Raw genomic sequence first — 24,010 nt, 5'->3', positions numbered from 1 at the left:
TTTTGAATGTGAAATGAGCCTTTTCCATGAGATTTCCCCATAAATCAACCATAACAATGGATAATCATGCATTGACTGATTTGACAGAACAAATCTGACTAACAACGAAATTCTGTTCTCGAACGGATACCGGTCTTGCCGACCAGTTCTGACACATGGAAAGCGCTGACACAGCGGAAAGTTGGTAGAGCAACGCTTCCATATCCCAGAAGTCATGTGTTCGAATCTCTTGTAACCTTCACGCAAAAAAAGCAACCGCTTAAAGGAGCAGTGTCGCCAACATTTAGTGCTACTTGAAAATCGGATAAAGGTGTTGGTATTAATTGGAAATCAATAATAGGGGACTGACCTTGCTAAAATGTACTGTACTAGTCATGAAAAATGGGTAAACAGTGGTGTGGTTACGGACTGGTAGGAAAGATGTGGCCTAAAACTTGAAAAATTCGGGCAGGCGTATATATACACGGTTGACAGTGTTTAAATTGGAAGAAAACCATACAAAAATCATTGATTCGGTTCATTTACATCTTGGAGAACAATTTTTTGCCTTTTTTTTGTTGCTCAAAAGTTATTATGTTAATCAGTGAGTGTACCCTTAAATTCTAGCAGAGTTTATACAAAAAACGTAGAAGACTTCTCGTGAAGTTTTCTATCTTTACTGACGCAGTTCTCATTTATCTCTTTAACATATTCACTGCCTTACAACAGCCTACCTTCGCACTTTCCATCTGCAGATGTTCTAGCTGTACCCTCACGACATTTGCACTCTGGCTCGTTAGGAAACAACGGATCAACAACACAGACGTCTTGATCGCCACACTTGTCAAGTTCCGCGGGGCATGCCAGGGAATCTATGCAATGATGAAAAAAAAAGTCAAGACAGTCAGACTAGATAGTTGTTGACTATTTATTCAAGTGAGATGAGGAGTATAATGAAATAATTCTACATCACAATTAATTTTAGAAGCATTTAAGAACGTAATAACAAGACATTTTGGCTACAGGTGGATGCCGGTGATAATGTACATGTATTTTTAGCATACATTATCTTTGGCATCTTTAAAAGGTGAATGACAAAGAAAGCTAACTTAGCGTCGTCTCTCATTGGCTTGAATTTACAACTAACCTCTACAAAATTGTCCATTTCCTGTTAATTTTCCTCTACAGTAACATTTTCCCTGAATACAGTCGGCCTTGTTATGACAGTCGCCATCCTGACTGCACGGAAGTAATGGTGCTTGAGAAATGAATTTAAAACAGACTTTGTCAATTTATAATTTGTATCTATCTGTTTATTACAGCATAGTTTTTAAGGTACGTAGGTTCAAACAAGCAAATATCCCGAAAGAACTATTTCGTCTGCTATATCATAGAATAAGGCAAATTATTTTACCGTTATTTGATCTTTATTTTCTCTGGGAGGCGCGGTGGCCTTCTGGTTAGCGCTACTGGTTAGCGCTGGTCAGCGCCCCTGGCCGGGGCGCTGCTTTGTGTTCTTGGGCAAGACACTTTACTCTCACAGTGCCTCCACCCAGGTGTATTAATGAGTACCGGTGAATTTACTGCTGGGGATAACCCTGCGATGGACTAGCATCGCATCCAAGGGGGGAAGTAGCAATACTCCTAGTCGCTTAATGCTACGGAAACCGGGATAAGGTGCGGCTATATGGGCCACTTGGCTCGATCGGACAAAGACTTATATCATAGAATTAGACAAATTTTCACTGCCGACCTAAATTTTTTGTGTTTACAGTACAAAGTGCATTGACTTATTTGTGCACAGTCGGAAATGTGATCTTCTGCTTTTATTTTTCTATACTTCTTCTTGCTCTCGAAACTCCCTTGCGTGCTTTATAACAAAAAGATCTCTAGACTGGATCTCTCAATATCCTTACCACGTTTGCAAATCTTTTGTCCTTCTTTTACAAGTTCGTCTTTGCACTTGCATGTTCCACTGTCACAAGTGGAATAATCCTTATTGCAGTCATTATCGCTAAAGCACTCTGCGTGAATAAGCAGAGCATATTGTCAAGAGGCTTCTAATAAATTGTGGAGACGGGGGGACAGTGAGGGAGCCCAGGAGAAAAGGGACGAGAAGAGGGAGAAGAGAGGGTGGGAAGCAGGATTCCTAAAGTGGCGGGAACTGGGAGAAAACAAGTAAAATTTCGCAACACGGATGGAGCATGATATTTGTTTTATCATTCAACAAATTGTCAAAGAATTACATTTTTACAGCTATATGTGAAGTTAAGTTGTGCATCGCTTTGCAAGATGTCGGAAGAATCTTCTTAAGCATACGTCCAAACTATGCATATATCTGTTGTGTACGGATAACAGAAAGCAAGGACTTTTCTCGACCACATATGGCTTTGTATGGAAAAATAAACAAAAAAACCTACCAACACATTTTCCTTCATTATTTTTAAAATAACCCTTGTCACATCTACACACAGGAAGATCTTTGGGCATCAAAGGGTCTTTGAGGCATGTACCATGGCCGCATTGAAACTTCTCTGGGCATGGGTCCGATCCTGAAAAGTAAGGTGTTGAAAGCATAGGTTACCAAAGCGTTTGTATGGATCTTAAATTCGATCGAAGAAATGTTCACTTTTCCTTCCAAAAAATATACAGTAAGTGGATAAAAGTGTTAAATAAAAGATCTCGCCCGATGGCCTTTTCTGTGCTTAAAAGGGAGAGGGTACTTGCCGAAAATGCTTTCAGGAGACTCCCAGAAACAATAATAACCAACCTTTTTGGCATTTTGAAGAGAAAGAGAACTGTGTCTTTTCCAGTAGAAAATAAGATCCAGAGAAACTCTTATAATATATTAGCTTTGGCTATGTGTGGTTCAGTTGAAGTACATTTTGACTACTTGTAACACTAGCTAGCTGAAAACAGAAGACCGCTTACTTCAGCAGCAAGTCAAATAATACTGTATTTTTAAATTGCGGTAGCCGCCACAGTTCATGTTTTAGCGTGCGGTATTGAGTTATGGTGCACGCTTGTGTGTACTAAATTGAAACACAAAGCAGGTTATTGAAATCCCAGTCAGAAGAAGTGACAATACACTGCTAATTGAAACCCAGGCATGTAAAAATTATTTCATTATAACTTGTTTCCTGTTTTATTATTAAGAGCCATACAACGATATTTACTTCTGCAATATGCTCCATTTCCTACTGTGTTTCCTTGACAAATGCATTTTTCTTCTTCACATTTTGCCCAAGGAATGCAATCGCTGTCACCTTTGCATGGATGTAAAGGCGCTGAAAGAGACAAAATTAAAATCCATGAACATTGTTAAGGCCGAACTAGAACAAATGTGTAAACGCACTTGCTAAAAGTAATAACCAGTGAAATAACTTTGATAACGAATTACTCTTACCAATCAACACAAAAGGCAATAAGGTATTAAGCCAATAGCGAAGCGCGCGAGTGACGTCATGACTCAGACAAGACTCAGACAAACAAACCAAAATGGCAGACGATTTTCCTAAAACTCTTTCTAAATCAGCCGGTATTCCTAAAACACTTTTATAAAACGAAAAATACGCTGATGTTTTTGAGCCTTGTGGCGGTTATATTCATTTGCATTCTATTTTTAGACCTCGCGCCCTTCGCTATTGCGTTCCGTGTTTAACAAAATAACGGTCTATGACGTTCCAAGAAATCGCACTATACAAAGAGTAATATGGCTTCAAATAAAATTTTATTGGCTTACTTGAGCAAACAAAACCTTTGAAGAAATTATCAATAACAACCTGCTTGTGTGCAATAAGAACAAACCAGGTCGAGGTATGCTCTGTCATAACACGAGCCTTAGTAAATTTCATTTAAACTTGACCTGAAAAAATATTAAAACGTACATTTTTTATACTCCATCAAATTTCGTCGTTAGAGTCAAGGTTTTTCGTTGCCACGCCACGTGATGTCACACTTTAGAACTCTATGTTGTCTTGAATTAATTTCATATATTTTGAATTCACACGCACATTGTTTTTCTTCACATAGTTTTCACCTTTTTTGAATCGCACTGTTTTTTATTATAATTATTTTTTAGAATCGCACTGTTATAATGACTGAACAACAAGGGATAATAATAAAAATTAATGCAAATACTTGTGGAGGGAATGCCTCGACTTATATTGTATAAGTTCTATGTTCTCACCAGCCTCGCATTTTGTCTCGCCCAATATAAGCTCTTGCTCGCATATGCACTTTTCTTTAACACATTTAGAATAAGTCTTCGTGCAGTCTCCATTGCTTAAGCACTCTAAAAAGAAGTAGATGATCAAATGTTATTGTTTCAGGTTGTTTTTACTGTAGGTCAATCAATCAAACAACTGATAAATCAATCAACCAGTCAATCTCGTTCAATTTTATAAACGTCTGAAACGAGGATGAGGGTTGATGAGAGTTGACTCTCATGAGAGTTTCGTCAACTCTCATCGACTATCATCAACTCGGAACAAACGAGAACAAGAACGGGGTTGTAGGCTTGAATTGTAAGTACGAAAGTAGTTATATAAGCACGAACAGAAGCATATCACCTATGCTTCTAGCACGAATAACTAGAAGTACTTGCGTACTTCCTTTGGAGGGAAATTTACTGCCAAATAATGATTGATTGATTGATTGATCGATCGATCGATCGATCGATTGATTGATTGATTGATTGATTGATTGATTGATTGATTGATTGATTGATTGATTGATTGATTGATTGATTGATTGGGAAGGCAGGTTGTCGTTACTTTGGGAACTTTTTAAAAGTTTAAAGGAAAGTTTAAAGGGGCAGTATCAGGAGCATCACTTCGAAAAGTCGAAAGTCAAAAGAGATATTTACATAAATGGAAACCTATTAAAAATAGTCTAGCTTTGTTAAACATAGGCACGCTGAGCGTGCAGGAGTTATTTTTTCAATTTATGGGGTGGCTTGGGGTGAAACTGGGTGATTGTCCTGTTGGGATGGTTTATGCCATGGGTTGAGCTATTTGTGTATGGCGGCCCACGGAGTCACTTTTTGCACAAAATTTGCTTAATCTAGCTTGCAAACAAAATAACTTTTACGTGCATTTTGATACATCATAACTGTTTTATTCAATATCGTAAATTTTCATCATTTAATTGAAAAACAAAAACTAATTCAATTATCAAAATGTCACAAAATGGCACTTTCTTATTCTGTTTAAGCGGTTATTTTGTTGCTAGCTTTGTAGCAACCGTGACGTGTTACTTTTGTTTGTTACGGAATACTTTTGGCTTTTTTCCAAACACTGAAACATGATATTGTTGTTTTTCTCACTTTTGTAACATGAGACTTTTGTTTTTTTAAAAACGAACGTAACACGATACCCTTGTTTTTCTCGAAAAAGCCACTGATACTGGATGGTTTAGTACTATTTCAAAAACGAGTGCGAGTGTTTCATCACGATTTCCAAACACATCTGTTTTCGAGTGTTTGGAAATCGTGATGAAACACGATGCACGAGTTTTTGAAATGACTTCTCTAAAGAAACAATACAAAACTATGCAGTGTCGTATTTTTTCCCATTTTTCTTTAAAATGCCTTGTATGTGTGATTTGTTGTATTCAGTCGGCATTCATTGTATTTGTGAGCTTTTGTTTTTAATTATCCAATAGTTTCGCGTTGCACCAAATTTGTATTCTAAAAGCGTTGTGAACTTGAAGGGATTTACATATTGTTTTTGCCATGGCCGAAGGAAGGTTTCGCTCCCCGAAAACAATCGAGGAAGAAGAACTTTGCGTAGAGAGAGCAGTACCGAAGTCTACCAGATATAAAAATAAGTGGGCAATAGGGATTTTTGAGGATTGGCAACGAGTGCGAAGTGTCAATGTTCCAATACTCGAGGTTGGTGGAGTTTTTAAAGAGTATGAATTGCACAAAGTTCAGCCGCTTACGTTAAGCCGCTAAGCCGTTAAGCCGTTAAGTTCAGCCGCTTACGCCGCTTACGCCGCTTAAGTTTCTCAGAATGTGGATATGGATACTATGCCAGTCTGTTTTGGCGACTTTAAGAAATGTACTGTAAACTTTAATTTCAAATGACTTAGGCTTGTCAGTTTGTAATTTGAAATGTTTTTCCTGGTCATTGTTTATTAAAAATTAATGATTCATGTAAAGCTGTGTTTAATAATATATGAATATGCAGATTAAGAACAATTTTTTCACTAGTGATGAAAACGTGATGAAACACTAGTGATGAAAACGTGATGAAACACTAGTGATTTTCAACTGGTGTTTCATTGAGTTTCCAACTCATCCACCTGACCCGAATGGGGCGCTCTGGTTGGCTTATAACGTCATGAATTATTAATGAGTTTGAGAATTGATTTTAATCGAAGCCGACGCGACGCGACAGACTAATTTGTTCGAGACAACACGTTTACGGCTCGCTGAACATAAAAGTTTTTTTATTTTTATGACATTTGTTTCCAACAGTTTAGCGTAGCAAAGCCCTTTTTGATAACATAATTATAGAGGGTTTGATTAATTTCGGGCCGAAGTTGGGAACTTTGTATCGAAGCTCACAATTTGATTCACAAACTCGCAACCAATTTGGCAACTTCATAACAAACTTTCCACTTTCCCAACGAACTTCGCAAAGCGGACGGCAAAAGTAATGACAACATTATTCTTCAAATCTGCTTTGTGCAAATGTTATATGTTATTTTTACTACGGTCAGAAAAGCTAGCCTCTCCAAATGTACGCTCGAATAATACGAATAACAAGTTAGTGTTGGGCCTTTTGCTCACGGTGTGTGCTTTGTAAGCAGGCGGGCGTTACGAAAAACGTTTTTAATCCAGGGTTAAATCACAACTCACCGATTCCGCCTCCTTCTAATCTAAAAACTTCGAACGAAATTGCTGACTACGTCAGATTGCTTCCCCTTTATAAACTACAATTTGATTGGTTCCGATAGTACCTGAAATCTGATTGGTGTGACAAACAAACATACTTCGCTGACTGAGCCACCCAACCACCCAGCCACTGACTACAAGGAACATCACGCCGACTAAGAGCTATTTTTGAAAAAAATAACTCAAAAATGACTATAAAAGTCCACTTAAGGTCGCGCAGGACCCTTGCTCATTAATAAATTCATTAGCCAAATTTCTTGACGGAATGCTATCTTGTTAAGCTTTAATTCGCTACATTTTGAACATCGTTTCCTCGAAAATTTATCAAGAATATTAGGGGATGCATGATGGAATGACATTATGATTGTACTAATACTGAGAGATGACCGTTGACTGTGATGTTACAAGCCCTTAAATGCGTACGTTTAACTGCAGATACTACGGTTTTGTGTCCAAGTTTTCAGCTAGAACAGCGCACCAAATTAAAGGATTATATAACCTAGTGATAAATCATAACCTCTTTTGTGCTGTGATAAGAACGAAATTTTCGATTTCAAAAACTGCTACAAGTTAATAGCTTAAGAGAGTAAAAATGTGAAATCTAAACTTTGAAAGATGCTATTTTCATTTTGAGAAAGAAATTTAAAAACTCGCTCTTGTCATAGCACAATAGAGTACACCAAGTTTATGTTCCTTGCGAATCAACTCTTGAAATTTTATGTCGGCGGAGAAAACTTGGACACAAAATTGCAGATTTTGAGGCTTCCGAAGACCTTTCGAGTCAAAGTTTACAACAACGTATGATATATTCAAAGCTGTGAATCTAATTATTATAATTTGCCATGTTCCAGCGCACGGGGCAAAAAGCTAAGAACAATTGCTGGTAATTACTTGTACAAAGAACTTTAAAAACAAACAATCTCTTTAAATACTAATGATTGCAAGGGTCCTGTGCGACCTTAAGTAACAAAAGATGTATTATCATGAATTATACAGGCATGAGATTTTAATCAAAAATTAAAAACGGCTGGCAGACGTTTTCAAACTCTGTCCATGTGTCTTGGATAAATCGTTAAAAACTAATTATACTTTGCTCTTCTGTGAATGATTCACTTAATATCTCCACCTTGATGTTCTAGGCACATCTTGTGAATGTACAATAGCTATTTAGGACCTCTTTATATGAGAGTTTTCGTCCCGGGATGACTTTCGTCCCGGGATGAATTCATCTTGGTGTCTGGTCATTTTCTTGTTGCTGTCTACATGATGATACATGATTTCGTCCCGGGATGAGTTCACCCCGTGCTTACATGTTATGTAAGCACGGGCGAGATGAATTCAACTCGGGCGGGACGACTTATCCCGGGATGAACACGCTCATGTAAAATGAATTTTTTTTCATCCCGGGACGAAACTCATCTCGGCTCTCATGTAAAGAGGCCCTTAGGGCCTCTTCACATGAGCCCGGTAAACGGGCTGTCTCGGTTACCAGGACAGATCTTGACGTCTGTTCATATGGAAAATTTTAGCCCGGTTGATGGGGATAACATTCAAGAAACGAAACCAAAATTGCGACACATAAAGTTGCATTTTTTGCGACTATCGTAGCTTTATCGACCCTTGTAACTTTACTTATAAAGCAATTTTGCATATTTCTAAAGTGGAAATAGATACAAGGCAAAATTATGCCATTTTGACCACCCAGTAACGAAAGGGAAGCTATTTTTTTAAAAAAAGTTGCGTCCCGGCGGCCGGGCTGGAGTGTTCATATGGAAAAATTTTCTTCCGGGTGCCGATATCTCGTTTGCAGAAACCGAGATATCGGCAACCGGGCTGGCCCGCCTTCTCATATGAACACATCAAAAATTTTACAAAGAAAATAGGAGTGAGCCAATATCTCGGTAACTGGGCCAGCCCGGTCAACCGGGATCATATGAAGAGGCCCTTAGTCATAATTTTAGCTCTGTTATGGCCACAAATGCATCAATATCGCCATGATACTGCCCTTTTAAACCCAGTGCCTAGTGGGTGCATACAACTTACCTACACACTTTCCTGTGTTTCTGTTTGTTATAAATCCAATCTTACATCTACATTCGGTCTTTTCAGGAAAAAAAGGATCAATCACACACTCAGTGTTCTCACCACATTGGATATTCGCTAGATATTCGCAGGCTTTCCCCACTAACAAAAAAAAATAACAACCTTTTTAGTAGTAGGCCAAGAGAAGCAATCAGTTGAAAATTAAATTGACAGTATAGGTTAAGTTAACAGGTCCGCACGCGATCGAAGTTGATCTACAAATTCTTTTTTTTTTTAAAAAAACGCGTCTGAACAAAAACGCGTCTGAATTTTTGAATTAAAAGCACGTTTAGCACCACTTGAGGTCTTATCATTAATTTTTGTTAGAGCTGAACCACTCAAACCTTGAAAATTATCCCCGGTTTGCTAAAACAGCGAGATTTGAAGTGATCCACAAGCTGCACGCACACGCAAACGGTAAAAGATGGCGAGAGCACTCGTAAGCAGCGTGCTTTATACTCTCATAAAGCACGCTGTTTAAACCAATCAGAACGCTCGTTAGATTGTCACTTTATTATAATTAACAAATAAAAAAGCCTTGGCCGTGCTTTGTTCTGTTATAAAGCACGCAAGGAAGTGACGAGAGCACGAAAGAAGTGTAGGGTGAAAAACGAGCCGCAGGCGAGTGTTTCTCCCTACTTCTTGAGTGCTATCGTCACTTCCTTGCGTGCTTTATAACAGAACAAAGCACGGCCAAGGCTTTTTTTATTTGTTTTATAATAAAGTTTTACTTAAAACTTTAGAGAAATTGGATTTAATCTCAGGATGCACGCGCGGAATGGCGTGACGGATCGTACGCGACGGCGTCAAAATCTTTTGATCTACAAATTCTATTTTTTCAAAAACGCGTCTGAATTTTTGAAATAAAAGCACGTTTAGCACTACTTAAGGTCTTATCATTAATTTTTGATAGAGCTGAACCACTCAAACCTTGAAAATTCTCCTCGGTTTGCTAAAACAGCGAGATTTGAAATGATCTACAAGCTGCACGTGCACGCAAACGGTAAAAGATGGCGAGAGCACTCGTAAGCAGCGTGCTGTATACTCTCATAAAGCACGCTGTTTAAACCAATCAGAACGCTCGTTAGATTTTCACTTTATTATAAAATATTCTATAGTTTCTCATTCGTTCGTTTTATTCAATAAATGGCACAATCTTTAAATGGTTCTTACCTCTGCAGAATATACCATTCCCAGCGAACATTCCTGTACATCGACAATATCCGTCGTAACAAATTCCCTGAGCAGATGTGCACTCACTTTGACTGGAACATTTGACTGGGTCGTCTAGGTGGTTAAGAAAGAATCAAATCTACTCATTATTTTGACAAATCCTAATCGACCTCATTCACGATAGCCGCCATGTTTGTTTTTGCGTTAGAATGAAATTAGGCACGTGATTCATGAGGGGGCAAGCAAGTTTAAGGTATCACGGAAGGAAAATTGGCGTTTGCCTTCCAAGTGAAATTGTGTGCAAACCATCAATGGTAACCCCAATAAAGATAAAGTATATATTTTCTGAAAGCTTATTGAATAAAAATTGTAATGTTGGATTTTGTTTTGATCATAAAGACCATAATAAGCAACGTCAGCATTTTGTTGGCAATTATGATGTTGTGCAACATAAGGTTTATTTGATAACACATTTACATGTGAGCCTAAACTTTCATGTGGAATTTGATCTTCATATATTGGTCTAAAAAACGGTGTCTCAGATTTTTCTTTTCTTGCTCCATTATTTTTTTTGTGAATTTTTAAACTTGAAGAATATCATAATAGAATATCGTCATTTTTAAGTTTAAAAGTTTATGAAATATTAATGGAGCAAGAAAAGAAAAGTCCGAGACACTGTTTTTCAGCCGGTTTCTTCTTTTGTATGATAATTTAAGATACGCATCGGCCTGATCCCAAAATCATTCTTATATGCGGGTATATTTACTCTTTATGACATCGAATGATTTCATACCTGGATTGCATATTTCTCCGTCTCCTTTCAGCTCATCGCGGCACTCGCATCCAGACCATCGACCACAACGAGAATATTTAGGACAGTTCAAGTCACTCAAACAAGGATACTGTTTCTTAGCGGTCTTACCTGTTATGACAAGAGAATGACAATACAACAGTGAAGGAATATTTAAATAACGCACCAAATGCTGAGAAGATACGGATAGCAAAAAGTGTCGAAGATTGAAACGGATTGCGCTATGGGTTTTTTAAATATGATCCGCTTATTGTCTGCTTGTAACTTAAAATTGTAACGCCCGGGAGACACATTTGGCTGCAATGAAGGTATGGTTTTGTCATTTAGAATCTTTGCAAAAATTTAGTTTCATAGCGAAAATTTGACAAAATTAATTACATAAAATTAACTTAGCCGTGACACAGTCCCTTTAAGAGAAGCTTTTAGTTTATTTTTATGGAATTTTTATGTTATTTCTACCTCTATTTTAACGAAATTTTAAAGGTTTTTTTTACCGCTGTTTTACCGATATTTTAAGTTAGTTTTCACGAGACGTCATAAAATTCTAAAATTTAGAATCGTAAGACCCCTAAATTGTTATCCTTTACTGGTTGTTAGACGTCCTTATTAAATATATTGTTGGTAATTTAATTTTTAGCTCGATAGCACCCACCGTCTTTCCGATAGAGCATTTGGAATTTCGGAGTTTTACACGACATCAAGATGGCGCCAGAAGGCTGTCACTTATATCGTCATCCTGTAATTTTTTAACAATCTGAACAGTCGAGGGTTGCCAAAAAGTGTTTTTGTGAATGTTTTCTTGTTTATGAGGAACTGACCCTTTTTAAAGCAGAAGTGAATTGCAGATGTTTTCATTGATTTTCGGTCGCCATGTTGGTGCTCATCGGCTTGGGCACCAACATGGCGTCTCCATACTCTGCTCTCTAAATTTGCGTGGAACATTTTGACGGATAACTTCAACACGGAACAGTACCATACAGGCTTGATACTTGGTCAAGTAGACCATCTAGTCATTTTCTCTAGCCTGTGATATTCTTGCTTTTCTTACTTAATAGTTTTGGAATTAATTACTTTTTCGCGGCGTAACCGTGAAAACCAAGAATCAAAATCGATCCTTTAACAGAACTTTCGAAAGTCGCTCGTTTCGTCAGCTTGCACAGTAAGGATCAAAGTCTCGAGGTATGAGACTGGTATGAAATCAGGCTCTAAGTTTACTTAAATGGGTTGCACATGCCGAGTTTAAGCGATATTAATTCATTTAGTCATACTAGTTACTATGAACTAGCTTTTTTCGTATAAACACCCCAAAAAGTTTATCTTATCATCATGAAAGATAATTGCTCTCCCTGCCATTTCCTCAGCTTATAAAAACGCAAAATATTTTGGTGTAGTGATTCACTTACCTGCATCCATACATTTACTTCCATACTTGGGTAATCCAAAATATCCACCATTACATTTGCAAGACGCCTTGTTTGTTTTCGGGTCTGCCATACAGTGCGAATTCGCAAACCTTGAGTCAATGTACGCTTGAAATACACAGGTGTCACTTCTGCACCTTTTCCAATCTGCCAAAGAGATTACAAAACACATACACGTTCCAAATAACTAAAAGCAACAAACATCAGTGTTTTAAATTGTGGTTTCTAAGAGAGTTGGAAGAAATCAAATGATCAGTGTATAATAAAAGTCAGAGTTTGAGTTATTTTAAACCCTAAGGTTTATTACATTTATGTAGTATTTCGAGATACAGTAATCACGATTAACTAAGATTGCGCGGCTGATAGGAAAATAAGTTTTCTGTTTTTGTAATACATCACATTAAAAGTGCCACTATGATCACAATTGCGGCTCTCCGATTTAAGCCATTTTAAAACATATACAAGTGGTTGGCATGGAAAGAAAAATACTCTTAAATTTTTGAAATATCTCTTTTCAAGTTTTAAAAAATATGCAAATTTGCTAAATGATGACGTCATATACTCAACCAAATGTTCATCAAAGTTATAAAAGGGATATATCCCAACGAATTTGCATCAGAAATGCTTAATTCTTGGCAGCAATACTCTACAAGGTGTGTTCTACAATATGAGATTATCAATTATGTTACCATGGCAACAAACTGGGTTCCAGACCTCCCCAATGTTAGGGGCTTTTCTGGCATTTTTTGGCGTTGCATTTTAATATTTCTCAGTGATCGATGTTTCATTTGCTAGATCCAGGAAGCATATCAATGTGTTTAATAGGTAGACTACTTGGCCTGGTTTAATTTTTTGGGGGCTGAAAATGTCTGAAAAACAGGTCTAAAGGGACTGGGAAAGAGTGTGTTGCCATGGAAACACGATTTTATTGTATCTGTAGATAAAACTATTAGTGCACCAAGTTTCAATTTTCTCTGCAGCAAATTTACTGAGTTAGTTCTATTTATATATTCAATGTCAAATCGGATTGAGTAAATGACATCATTAGACTCCTCATTAGCATATTAAACCAATTTTTTAAACGTGAATATCTCAGGCAGGAACTAATAAAGATTTAGGTCATATCTCAGCGGCAGGAAACAGTATGTACGTATAAACGGGTGCTGCTCTTCAAGTAAGCAGTTGTTTCAAGGAGTGCCTCAGGGATCGATATTAGGACCAATTCTCTTTCTTCTTTTTGTCAACGATATGCCGTTAAGTACATGTGACTCGACACTTGACGTCTATGCTAATGACACAACTTTATCAAAAAGATCAAATTAGGAAAATGTTCCCCATCTGGGACATGCTCTAAATCAAGATCTCAAGCATCTAGATGAGTGGTCAGCACGAAACAAAATGTTTATAAATTCGGAAAAAACCAAAACTATGCTGGTAACAGGGAAACGGTTGCGGAACTTTGTTCCCTGTTCCTCAATAGATGTCAACCTAAATGGAAGTAATATTGAGCACGTCACCGATTTCAAACTTCTTGGTGTAACGTTAGATCAAGATCTCTCATTTAATCGTCATGTTGAAGAGTTATACAAAAAGCTGTCGAAACGCATTGGACTTCTTCGTCATATTAGTCCCTACCTGAAACGTGATCAACGCGTAATATACTACTCTACGGTTATTAAACCTGTACTGCTTTACGGCAGCAAGATTTGGACTTCTTGTAGTAAAGAAAATCTTCTGAAACTTCTGCGTCTCCAAAAACGGGCAGCTATCCTTGACGCCGAAAGAACAGCATCTTCTGTCAGCCTATTTAACACTTTAAAGTGGATTCCATTCTATGCAGAATCATATGTTAACCGATGTACCTTAATCTATAAACGGATTAATGGCACCACGCCGGGATATATAAATGATTTACTCATCAGAAACTCTGATACCCATAAAAGATCAACTCGTTTCTGTAATCTTAACTTAAGTTGCCCTCGATATAAGAGGAATACTGAAGGCGGCAAGACGTTTAGTGTAAGGACAACCAAAGAATGGAACTCACTTAGCGCGGACTTAAAACGAAGCCCAAGTGTTTATTTTTTTAGGCGTTCTCTTTTTAAACAAATTTTAAATAATCAAATCCATACGCAATCATTCATGTAATTTTAATCCTTAATTGTCTTATTGTATTTAATGTTGTACATAGTTTTATCTCAATCTATTTTTAAAGTTTTTAACATTGTTATATTTCCGTTATTGTTATATTTTTGTGAGGGCCACAAGTTTATCAGTTTGATTACTGTCAGGTGTCACCCTCGTTAAATAAAGTCCTACTTACTTACTTATTTACTTACTATTTTAAACCTTCCGTTGCATTCTATATGATACGTTCAAAAAAATCAAAGTGCAAAAGTTTTATCATAGTGGCACTTTAAAAATACTTTGTGAAAAAAAAAAAAAACAGCTACAGATAAATTAGAGCAACCTAAAATTTTCAAAATATTACGATGGCTCTGAATCGCTCTGACAGAATTTCTTCAAACTTTGCCAAAAGTTGCATCGTGACGTGCTGATCCTAACTTTACAATGAATAATAGGGTCACCTGGTTCATTTTCGAGTTATTAGCACTGAAAGCTAAAATTAAGGTTGTTTTTAACAGGTTATATTGTTATTATGGTAGCCACTTATGTCACGAAAATGATCACAACTTATCGACCAATGATAGAGTATTTGTTTCTTACCATTTCTGTAATAGTAAGTGTAGTGTCGAGCGGTCGAACGTGCGTGCGTGGATTCTCTAGAGAGTGTGTGAGCCAATCGCGAGTATGTTATTGTTGTCCTTAGATAAAAGGCTCTCGATTATGTATTCAAAGTGTAGTGTGATCTAGTGTGTGAAATGGCTCTGTAACGGACGAGCACATTAAATTTACTGTTTGTTTTCCATCGAGTTTCTGGTGATTCTACATTGGCGACGAGGAAAATTTGGAAATTTCGTCGAGGATTTCGATGAGTATTTGTCTCAGTGATGCCGGGAGGCGAGACAGAAACGGCAAGCGGCGGTTCAAGCACTTCGGGAAGCGCTAGAAGCGCGGGAAGCGCGGGAAGCACTTCGCGATCGGTCGTTTTAGATGTCGGTTGTTTGGAGCCGTTTAATCCAAAGGTAGAGCCACAGAATTTAAACCAGCGATGGAAGAGGTAGAAAAGAGCCTTTGATCTCTACGTGACGGGAAAAGGAGTTACGGAGGACGCACAGAAACGAGCTGTGTTCTTACATGTCGCGGGAATGGATGTGCAGGAAATTTATTTCACACTGGCCGGTGGAGAAGCGAGCGGTTTTGCAGCGACAGTCAAGGTACTTGATGATTATTTCGCTCCGAAAACGAACGTGCCTTTCGAGAGGCATTTGTTTAGACAAATTGCACAGGAAAGCGGAGAAACTGTTGATCAGTTTGTGTGTAGGCTTCGTCAACGGGCGATTAGTTGTGAGTTTGGTGCTGGCGAGGACGACTACATCCGTGATCAAGTTATTGACAAGTGTTATTCAAACCATATGCGTCGAAAGTTCCTGGAAAAGGAGGGAGCGCTAACATTAGATGATTTGTTAAGGATTGCAAGGTCGCAAGAAGCGGTCGATCGACAGCTGAAACAGTTCAGTGCGGACCAAATGAACAGTCAAGCAAATGACCAAGGAAATGTTCAAAAGAGTGACCAAGTAAATGCACTGGGTGGCAAGTCGGATGGTCGGAAAGGAAAGAATTGCTTTGGTTGCGGTCAAGAAGGACATTTCAGTGGAGACAAGAAGTGCCCGGCTCGTGGCCGAGCTTGTAGAAAGTGCGGTGGTATTGGACACTTCAAAGTTAAATGTCCCCAAGCACAAAAGCGCAGCGGTGGCGATTCAGGATTCAGGGCAAAGGTTCCGGACAGGAGAGGTGCCACTGGTGGAGGCAGAAGGGGCGGTGGTTACAGAGGTGCTGGTGGAGGTAGACGTGGTCGTGGAGGAACGCGAGAAACAAACCTTGTGGCTGGTGAAAATCAAGGTGGAGAACCTCCTGGATTTGTTCAGCATAGGCCCGAGTTTGCATTTTCAGCGGGACAGCCTTCGGGTCGTGAGAAACAAATTGATGGTTTGGTGACGCTGGTCGTCGGAGGCGTGGATGTGCCTGATGTTCTCATTGATTCTGGAGCTACTTGTAACGTGATGGGCCAGCAGACCTGGGATTTGTTGAAACTAAAAGGAATTAAATGCGAGTCTCGCAAAGCAGCCAAGGAACTCTTTGCTTACGGTGGTACGGAACCATTACCTACTCTTGGAAGTTTCACCGCAGATGTGATGTTGGCTGGAAGCAACGTCCGTTGTAGGACTGACTTCGTGGTAGTTAAGGGAAACGGTCGAACGCTACTGGGTCGTGAAACTGCTGAATTACTCAATCTTTTGCGCGTTGGACCCTCACAAGCAAACAGTGTTACTATTACTAGTGGACAACTGGAGAGTGATATCCGAGATAGATACAAGGACTTGTTCACTGGTGTTGGTCTTTTGAGAGATTACGAGCTTAAACTCCATATTGATGAGTCTGTGAAGCCTGTGGCCCAGCATGTACGGAGAATACCGTTCGGTTTGCGCGAGAAAGTTGACAAGAAGCTCGACGAGCTTTTGGAACTTGACATTATTGAGGAAGTACCAGAGGGTCCGTCAGGATGGATTTCACCTTTGGTGGTAGTTCCCAAGGGCGATGGAGACGTAAGGGTGTGTGTAGACATGCGTCGTGCGAATGAAGCAATCATCCGCGAAAGACACCCAATTCCTACCGTGGAGGAACTTTGCATGACTTAAACGGCAGCACTGCGTTCAGCAAAATTGACCTCAAGTGGGCTTTCCATCAGATTCTACTCAGCGAGGAAAGTCGACACATCACTACTTTTGTCACACACCGAGGCTTGTATCGTTATAAGCGGCTGATGTTTGGGGTGACCTCGGCGCCGGAGAAATATCAGCAAATTGTCAGAGATGTGTTGAGGGGTTGTGCTGGAGTTGCGAACATTGCCGATGATCTTATTATTCATGGCAAGGATGTAGACGAACATGACCGATGTCTTTTTGCAGTGTTGGACAGATTGAGAGAAGTGGGTCTGACGATGAATGGAGACAAGTGTCAGTTTCGATTATCGAAACTCACGTTCTTTGGTCACGAACTGACCAGTGATGGCATTAATCCAAGTGAGGAGAAGGTTGCTGCCATAAGAGATGCAAGACCCCCTAAAGATGCTACTGAGGTGCGCTCATTCTTGGGTTTGGTTCGGTACTCCGCCAAATTTCATGCCAGATGTGGCATCTGTTGCCAAGCCCATCCAAGTGTTGACAAGAAAGGGCGTAGCTTTTAACTGGGGCGAAGAACAGCAGATGGCTTTCGAGGAGCTAAAGCGATTAATCACGCAGGCACAGACACTTGCCTACTTCAGAACCAACTGTAGAACCAGGATCGTGGCAGACGCGTCACCCGTGGGTCTAGGAGCCGTTCTAACCCAGCAGCATGGAGAGACGTGGAGAGTTGTCTCGTATGCGTCGAGGAGCTTAACTGACGTGGAAAGGCGCTACAGTCAGACGGAGAAAGAAGCATTAGCTCTGGTCTGGGCGTGCGAGCGTTTCAACATGTACGTATCTGGGCTGAGTTTTGAGCTTGAAACGGATCACAAGCCCTTGGAACGCATTTATTCGCGTACGTCAAAGCCATGCGCACGAATTGAGAGATGGGTTTTGCGGTTACAAGGGTACGATTTTAAAGTGGTGTACTGGCCTGGGAAGACAAATATCGCTGATGCCCTTTCCCGGTTAAACTCTGTTGAGCAGGTGGATCGTGGAGAGGAGTATGACATGGTCAGAGCTGTCGTGGAGAGTTGTGTGCCTGTAGCGTTAACACCGAAAGAAATTGAAGAGGCATCTTACAATGATCAGGAACTGTGCCAAGTGAAGAACAGTGTGAGGTCTGGGAACTGGGAACGGTGTACTCTTACTTCGTATGCGCACGTCAAGGACGAACTGTGTACCTATGGCGAGCTTTTACTTCGTGGCACAAGGATAGTGGTTCCCAGAGTTCTGCGAGACAAGGTGGTGAAGTTAGCACACGAGGGACATCAAGGTATCGTGAAGACAAAGTATCGGCTCCGCAGTAAGGTTTGCTGGCCGGGGATGGACAAAGATGTCGAGAAAGTGTGCAGAACTTGCCATGGTTGTCAGGTGACTTCAGGTTGCGACCCACCCGAACCTATGTCCCGTGTTTTGCCTCCGAATGCTCCTTGGCAAGATTGCAGTGCAGACCTGTTAGGATCCCTGCCCACAGGAGAGAGCATCCTTGTGGTGGTTGATTATTTCAGCAGATTTGTGGAGGTTGCCATTTTGAAGTCTACTACAAGCACCAAGATTATCGAAGCAATTTCTCCTATGTTTGCCAGATTTGGTGTACCGTTCTCTTTGAGAACCGACAATGGTCCCCAGTTCGTTTCCGCGGAATTTGAATCGTTCCTGCAAACCCAGGGTGTTGAACACCGGAAGACGACGCCTCTGTGGCCTCAAGCCAACGGCGAGGTCGAGCGTCAGAATCGTTCCTTACTCAAGAGCCTTCAGATTGCTAATTTAGAAGGAAACAATTGGCGAACCGAGTTGGATACCTGGTTGGCGGCGTACAGATCCACTCCGCAGACAACTACAGGCGCCACGCCATATTTCCTTATGTTCGGTCGGGAGATGAGGTCAAAGTTGCCGGAATTGAGAGGAGAGACTGTCCAGGTGCCAAGAGAAGAGGTTCATGATCGTGACTGGTCGAACAAGTTGAAGGGCAAAGCTTATGCAGATGCTAGAAGGGGTGCCACGCCCAAGTCTGTTCGTGTCGGAGATGCGGTTTTGCTGAAAGGGGAAAAGTCGAACAAGCTATCTACCAACATCCGTCCGAGTCCTTTCAAAGTCGTCGAGAAAACAGGAAGCGAAGTTACGGTCCGAAACGAGGCTGGCGAGGAATTTAAGCGTAACACGGCTTTTGTAAAGAGGTACAATGACCCAGGTGGTACCGTACCGTCTTCAGAGTTTTCTGGAGGGAGTCCAGTCGAATCGCCAAGACCAGTTCAAGCAGGACCTGAAAGTCTTCCGGGAAATGAAATGGTACAAGCGTCGTCAGCGACGAACCAGGACAGTGTGGTAGTTCCAGTTCGGAGGTCCTCGAGAGTTGTCAGGAAACCTGCGCGTTTCCAGGACTATGTTTTGTGATCTAAGTCATAAAACAGAGCTAAGAGACTGTGTTTAGGACGTTTGTTTAAGACTTCTACGAAAACGAACTATGTTGAAGAGACTATCAGTTTAAGAGACTATGTTTAGGACGTTTGCTTAGGACTTCTAAGAAAAGGAGAGAATGTAGTGTCGAGCGGTCGAACGTGCGTGCGTGGATTCTCTAGAGAGTGTGTGAGCCAATCGCGAGTATGTTATTGTTGTCCTTAGATAAAAGGTTCTCGATTATGTATTCAAAGTGTAGTGTGATCTAGTGTGTGAAATGGCTCTGTAACGGACGAGCACATTAAATTTACTGTTTGTTTTCCGTCGAGTTTCTGGTGATTCTACAGTAAGTGTCTGAGTACTGACTCATCAAAGTATAAGGTCTGTAAATTATTAAAAACAGTTACCAGCCACCTTAAGGAGGCTCGATGTAGTTTTTTTAGCCGAAGGGTGGTTGTTTTGAAAATGAAAATTATCTAGGAAGCCAATCTTCGATTTTTGCCAAAATACACCATAATGATCAAATATGACCAAATTTTAATTTTTTACCCGTCACTTTGTCACAAAGGTTACCATAGCAACCATTGACGTTTTCTTTTGTTCTCAAACAAGCTTGATTTTCTCGAAATCTAGATTGACTCTTGGTATTCATTTTTTTATATGTTCAAGTATAGTAGATTGACTACCTGTACACAAAATTTTAGGAAAATCTGTAAGAGCGTTTTAGAGTAAATCAAGAATGAAGTTTTTGGTATTTTCTTATAGTTTCCTACAATCGGCAGTCGATATATTTTAACAAATTAAAGCAAAATCTCTTTCACTTTTAGTTAATGGTCTTTGATGGTGTAAGTATTTATATTTTAGTGAGAGTAACTGTGTTCAAATAATACGAAACAATTTTAAAGCGCCTATTTTATAATAAAATAATATTTATAATAAATATTTATAGTAAAACGGTGTTTTACTGAAAATTTCATTCTTGATTTACTTGAAAACGCTCTTACAGATTTTTCTAAAATTTCGTCAACAGTTAGTCAATCTACTAAACTTTAACATATCAAAAAATAAACACCAAGAGTTAATCTAGATTTCGAGAAAATCAAGCTTGTTTGAGAACAAAAGAAAACGTCAATCGTTGCTATGGTAACCTTTGTGAATAAGTGACGGGTAAAAAAATAAAATTTGGTCATATTTGATCATTATGATATGGTGTATTTTGGCAAAAATCGAAGATTGGCTTCCTAGATAATTTTAATTTTCAAAACAACCACCCTTCGGCTAAAAAAAACTACATCGAGCCTCCTTAAATACTTGGATCGAATAAAGTATTTACTCAAAGATGTTCGTACAAATTGACAAAAAAATCTAACTCTGACTTATTTACATGAGTCATCAGGATTATATTGTATTTTATACCATGCCATAGAAAATACAGCCAATCAGAATACAGGAAAGCCGTTGTATATTCGACGGTATTCAACCCAACCTTCCCATCGTGTGCTGCGATTGTATTCTCGACGAAATTTAGTAAACGTATTTTCTATGGCATGATATAAAATAGTTACACAACACTTTCTCATGGTATACTATGGAATATCCCACTTGTCACTTGTATTTTCTTGGTGTACACACTCGCCTTAAGGCTCGTGTGAAACCGAGAAAATACAAGTGTCTCGTGTGATATTCCATAGTATACCATTCGAAAGCGTTGCATAACTAGTATATATAAATAGGAGAAATGAATTGTTACTCAAGTTCTCTTACTATCACACTGGGTTAATCCGTCTCCATATAAGTAAACACCCCAACAGTGGCACTCTCTTCGAATGCATATGGCGTCCTTGTGACAGTCACTGTCTTTTTCGCAGTTTGCTAACGACGTAGCTAAAACAAAAAATGAAAAAAATTAAATACAACTACACTAAAGGCTTGATGGAGACCGTAACGTATTCGGCATTAGTATATACCACACAGTTGAATACTGCTTTACGCGCGCTGATTGGTTAACTCGCAGGTGATTAGCAAAGAACTATTCACGTCTACTTCGGTGAATAATTGTTTATTATAAGTAACTAGAGGCTTGCTAAATCAAACAAACGCCCGCTCCCATTGATGCCAAAGCAGTCTTATAATGGTCAAGTGGTTTCTCGTTTGTCGTACGATCAATCAAAAGACTCATATGAGCCGCCATGTTGCGCGCGCCATTTCCGCGCGAAATCCGCGCGAAATTATTTGCGATGCAGTGAGTACTAAACAATTCATAATAGTATCAAACTATCTTTCTAATTATAATTTGCAATTATTGTAATTATAGGTTAATTATTTTTATAACTTTAACTGTAACGTTCCTTTCTTCTATGCGTTTAAAGTTAAATATAATCTAAAAATATACGTGGTAAAGTCCCACGAAAATAATAAATAAAAAAAATTACGCTAAAAGAAAACCACGTGTACAAAACTTACGATAAACCATTCTGTAGCCGGCGTTAACACCACCAATGAAGAAACCGATCGCCAGGCAAATGAGAATATGTCTTGTTATAAGTCTCATTTTGAAGGAATTTCGCTGTTCCGCTAAGGACTAGAAAGGATTGCCGTTGCTACACGAAACGAACAGCGGAATTTCGTTGTTTACGTCACAATACGTTATATCCGCTCAGCGCGCGCGCCGACCTACTAGCTCCCTGGCAGTCCTCATCGAGCTTATTATGAATGGGACCTGAACTCTACTTTTAAACACATCAAGTAATCTCAATAGAATCTCTTCTGTGGTCAAGACGTTTGGCAAGGGTAAAGACTCTTCACAGCCCTCTATTTTCTCCTATTTCAGTTGGCGATCGTTAAACGCGGAAAAAGAATCGCGAGAGAGCTAGACAACAACGCAAAACGGGAGGCGCGAGAGGCTCGCGCTCGCTTCGCTGGCTGACTTTTTAGCTTAAACTAAAAAACCTTTGGCGTACGGACATTGGCCCCGACGAGACACAGTAAAAGTCAGTGGGATCCGAGTTGTTATGAGTTTATTGGTTGTAGGGTCACCGGGAGAGGAGGTTCCCTTATTATAAGCTATACATTGAGCTATGTACGCATGCATTGCCTAAGGGTATTGTTTATGAGCCGTTTTACACTGCAATGGTATGATTTGTGCACACTCAAATCAGCAATTACGAAGGAATCACGACTTCTCGAACCTTCCATTTTACAAACCTCCCAAATAACTCGAACCAAAAGTCGTTTTCCTCGGATTTGCCTCACTTAGCCAAACTCTGCACTTTACCAACGACTTCTCGGGGGTCAATACCGTTTGGAGTTCCTGGTGCGGGTCAGTGGCCCGTTCTCGAAAGGTCCGGAAACTTTTCGGGCCCGCTTTTCCGGGCCTCTGTATCTTAAAAACAGAGAAGTGTTTCGGCCTGAAACTTTGCACGAGGGGAACGTCTGTTCATATAAAACATATGCGAATAAAACAGCTCTTTAATCATGAGGGTTCGGGATTTTGCCATTGCTTTCCGGTTGCGAAGACTTTTCGGGACCTTCGAGAAACGGGCCCCAGGTCTGAAAAATTGTAGGGAAAATGGCACATTTTTGTGTAAAATACTATAAGCCAGGCATAACTAATCGATGATCTATGACATCAATTGGTAATCAATGAGTAATCGACGGGTAATCAGTTGATAAGTCATGATATGGCGTGATCAATGAGAATCGTGAGTATCGGAAAAATGTGGCCTATCGATTACTCTCGTGGCATCGTACTATTATGTATGAACCTATTGATGTTTTGATACTCATCATGACCCATCGACTATAATATATACTCACAAAAATCCTTGCTTTCTTGTACCCTTTTTTGTGATTTTTTTCTCTATGTTAGTCATATTTTCTTTAAACTGCATTCTTGTTGTACGCCCTCACAAAAGTCAAAAACCTTCCGCATATCAAGACGTGAGGGCTAAGCAAAAGATTTCATATTTGACTTTACCAATCTTTATTTAATAACAAAAAATTGAAAGGAAAACAACAGTCTGGTGAATAAGTACGAAAAGAATATACGTGGATAGATGGTCGGTGGATGTTTGTCAGCAAAGTAAACTGCTTCGGCTTAGGGAGACAGCCATCATAAGCAATACATACGACCGGAACAGCTGCAAGCACTTTACGTTCTTACTTTTTTCACGTGTTACCATGATATTGTTAGATTGTTTGCGTGAACTTTTACAATTCCGGTTTTCAACCACGAGACTATATCGATGAGTAATCTGCAATCAATGACTAATCGATGCAATCGTGACTGTCGGCATCGATGACTAATCGAGACCAAAAATTGTGGCCTATCGATTAGTCATCGATTACTCATTATCATCGGCAATAATCAATGACTAATCAACTGATTACCCATCGA

General features: G+C 39.5%; 1 protein-coding gene across 1 annotated transcript in view; it reads right to left on the bottom strand.

Annotated features, from left to right (window-relative positions):
* LOC144657675 (uncharacterized) overlaps window positions 1–23,206 on the bottom strand; it is a 28,978-nt gene extending 5,772 nt beyond the window's left edge. Inside the window, exons 1-13 of the mRNA XM_078518031.1 lie at window positions 22,334–23,206; window positions 22,078–22,298; window positions 21,379–21,498; window positions 12,350–12,514; window positions 10,929–11,057; window positions 10,136–10,249; window positions 8,924–9,064; window positions 4,169–4,273; window positions 3,156–3,266; window positions 2,400–2,531; window positions 1,896–2,003; window positions 1,127–1,237; window positions 714–851 (exon numbers count right to left, since the gene is read on the bottom strand). Of these exons, the coding sequence (XP_078374157.1) occupies window positions 714–851; window positions 1,127–1,237; window positions 1,896–2,003; window positions 2,400–2,531; window positions 3,156–3,266; window positions 4,169–4,273; window positions 8,924–9,064; window positions 10,136–10,249; window positions 10,929–11,057; window positions 12,350–12,514; window positions 21,379–21,498; window positions 22,078–22,165 (1,462 nt within the window). The 5' untranslated portion in view covers window positions 22,166–22,298; window positions 22,334–23,206. The remainder of the gene's footprint in view (window positions 1–713; window positions 852–1,126; window positions 1,238–1,895; window positions 2,004–2,399; window positions 2,532–3,155; window positions 3,267–4,168; window positions 4,274–8,923; window positions 9,065–10,135; window positions 10,250–10,928; window positions 11,058–12,349; window positions 12,515–21,378; window positions 21,499–22,077; window positions 22,299–22,333) is intronic.
* Window positions 23,207–24,010: the final 804 nt, after the last annotated feature.

The sequence above is a fragment of the Oculina patagonica genome, chromosome 6 (genome assembly GCF_052425735.1).
Source record: "Oculina patagonica isolate OP01 chromosome 6, crgOcupat, whole genome shotgun sequence".
In the NCBI taxonomy this organism is placed as follows: domain Eukaryota; kingdom Metazoa; phylum Cnidaria; class Anthozoa; order Scleractinia; family Oculinidae; genus Oculina; species Oculina patagonica.
This window is presented reverse-complemented; position numbering and strand designations above follow the sequence as displayed.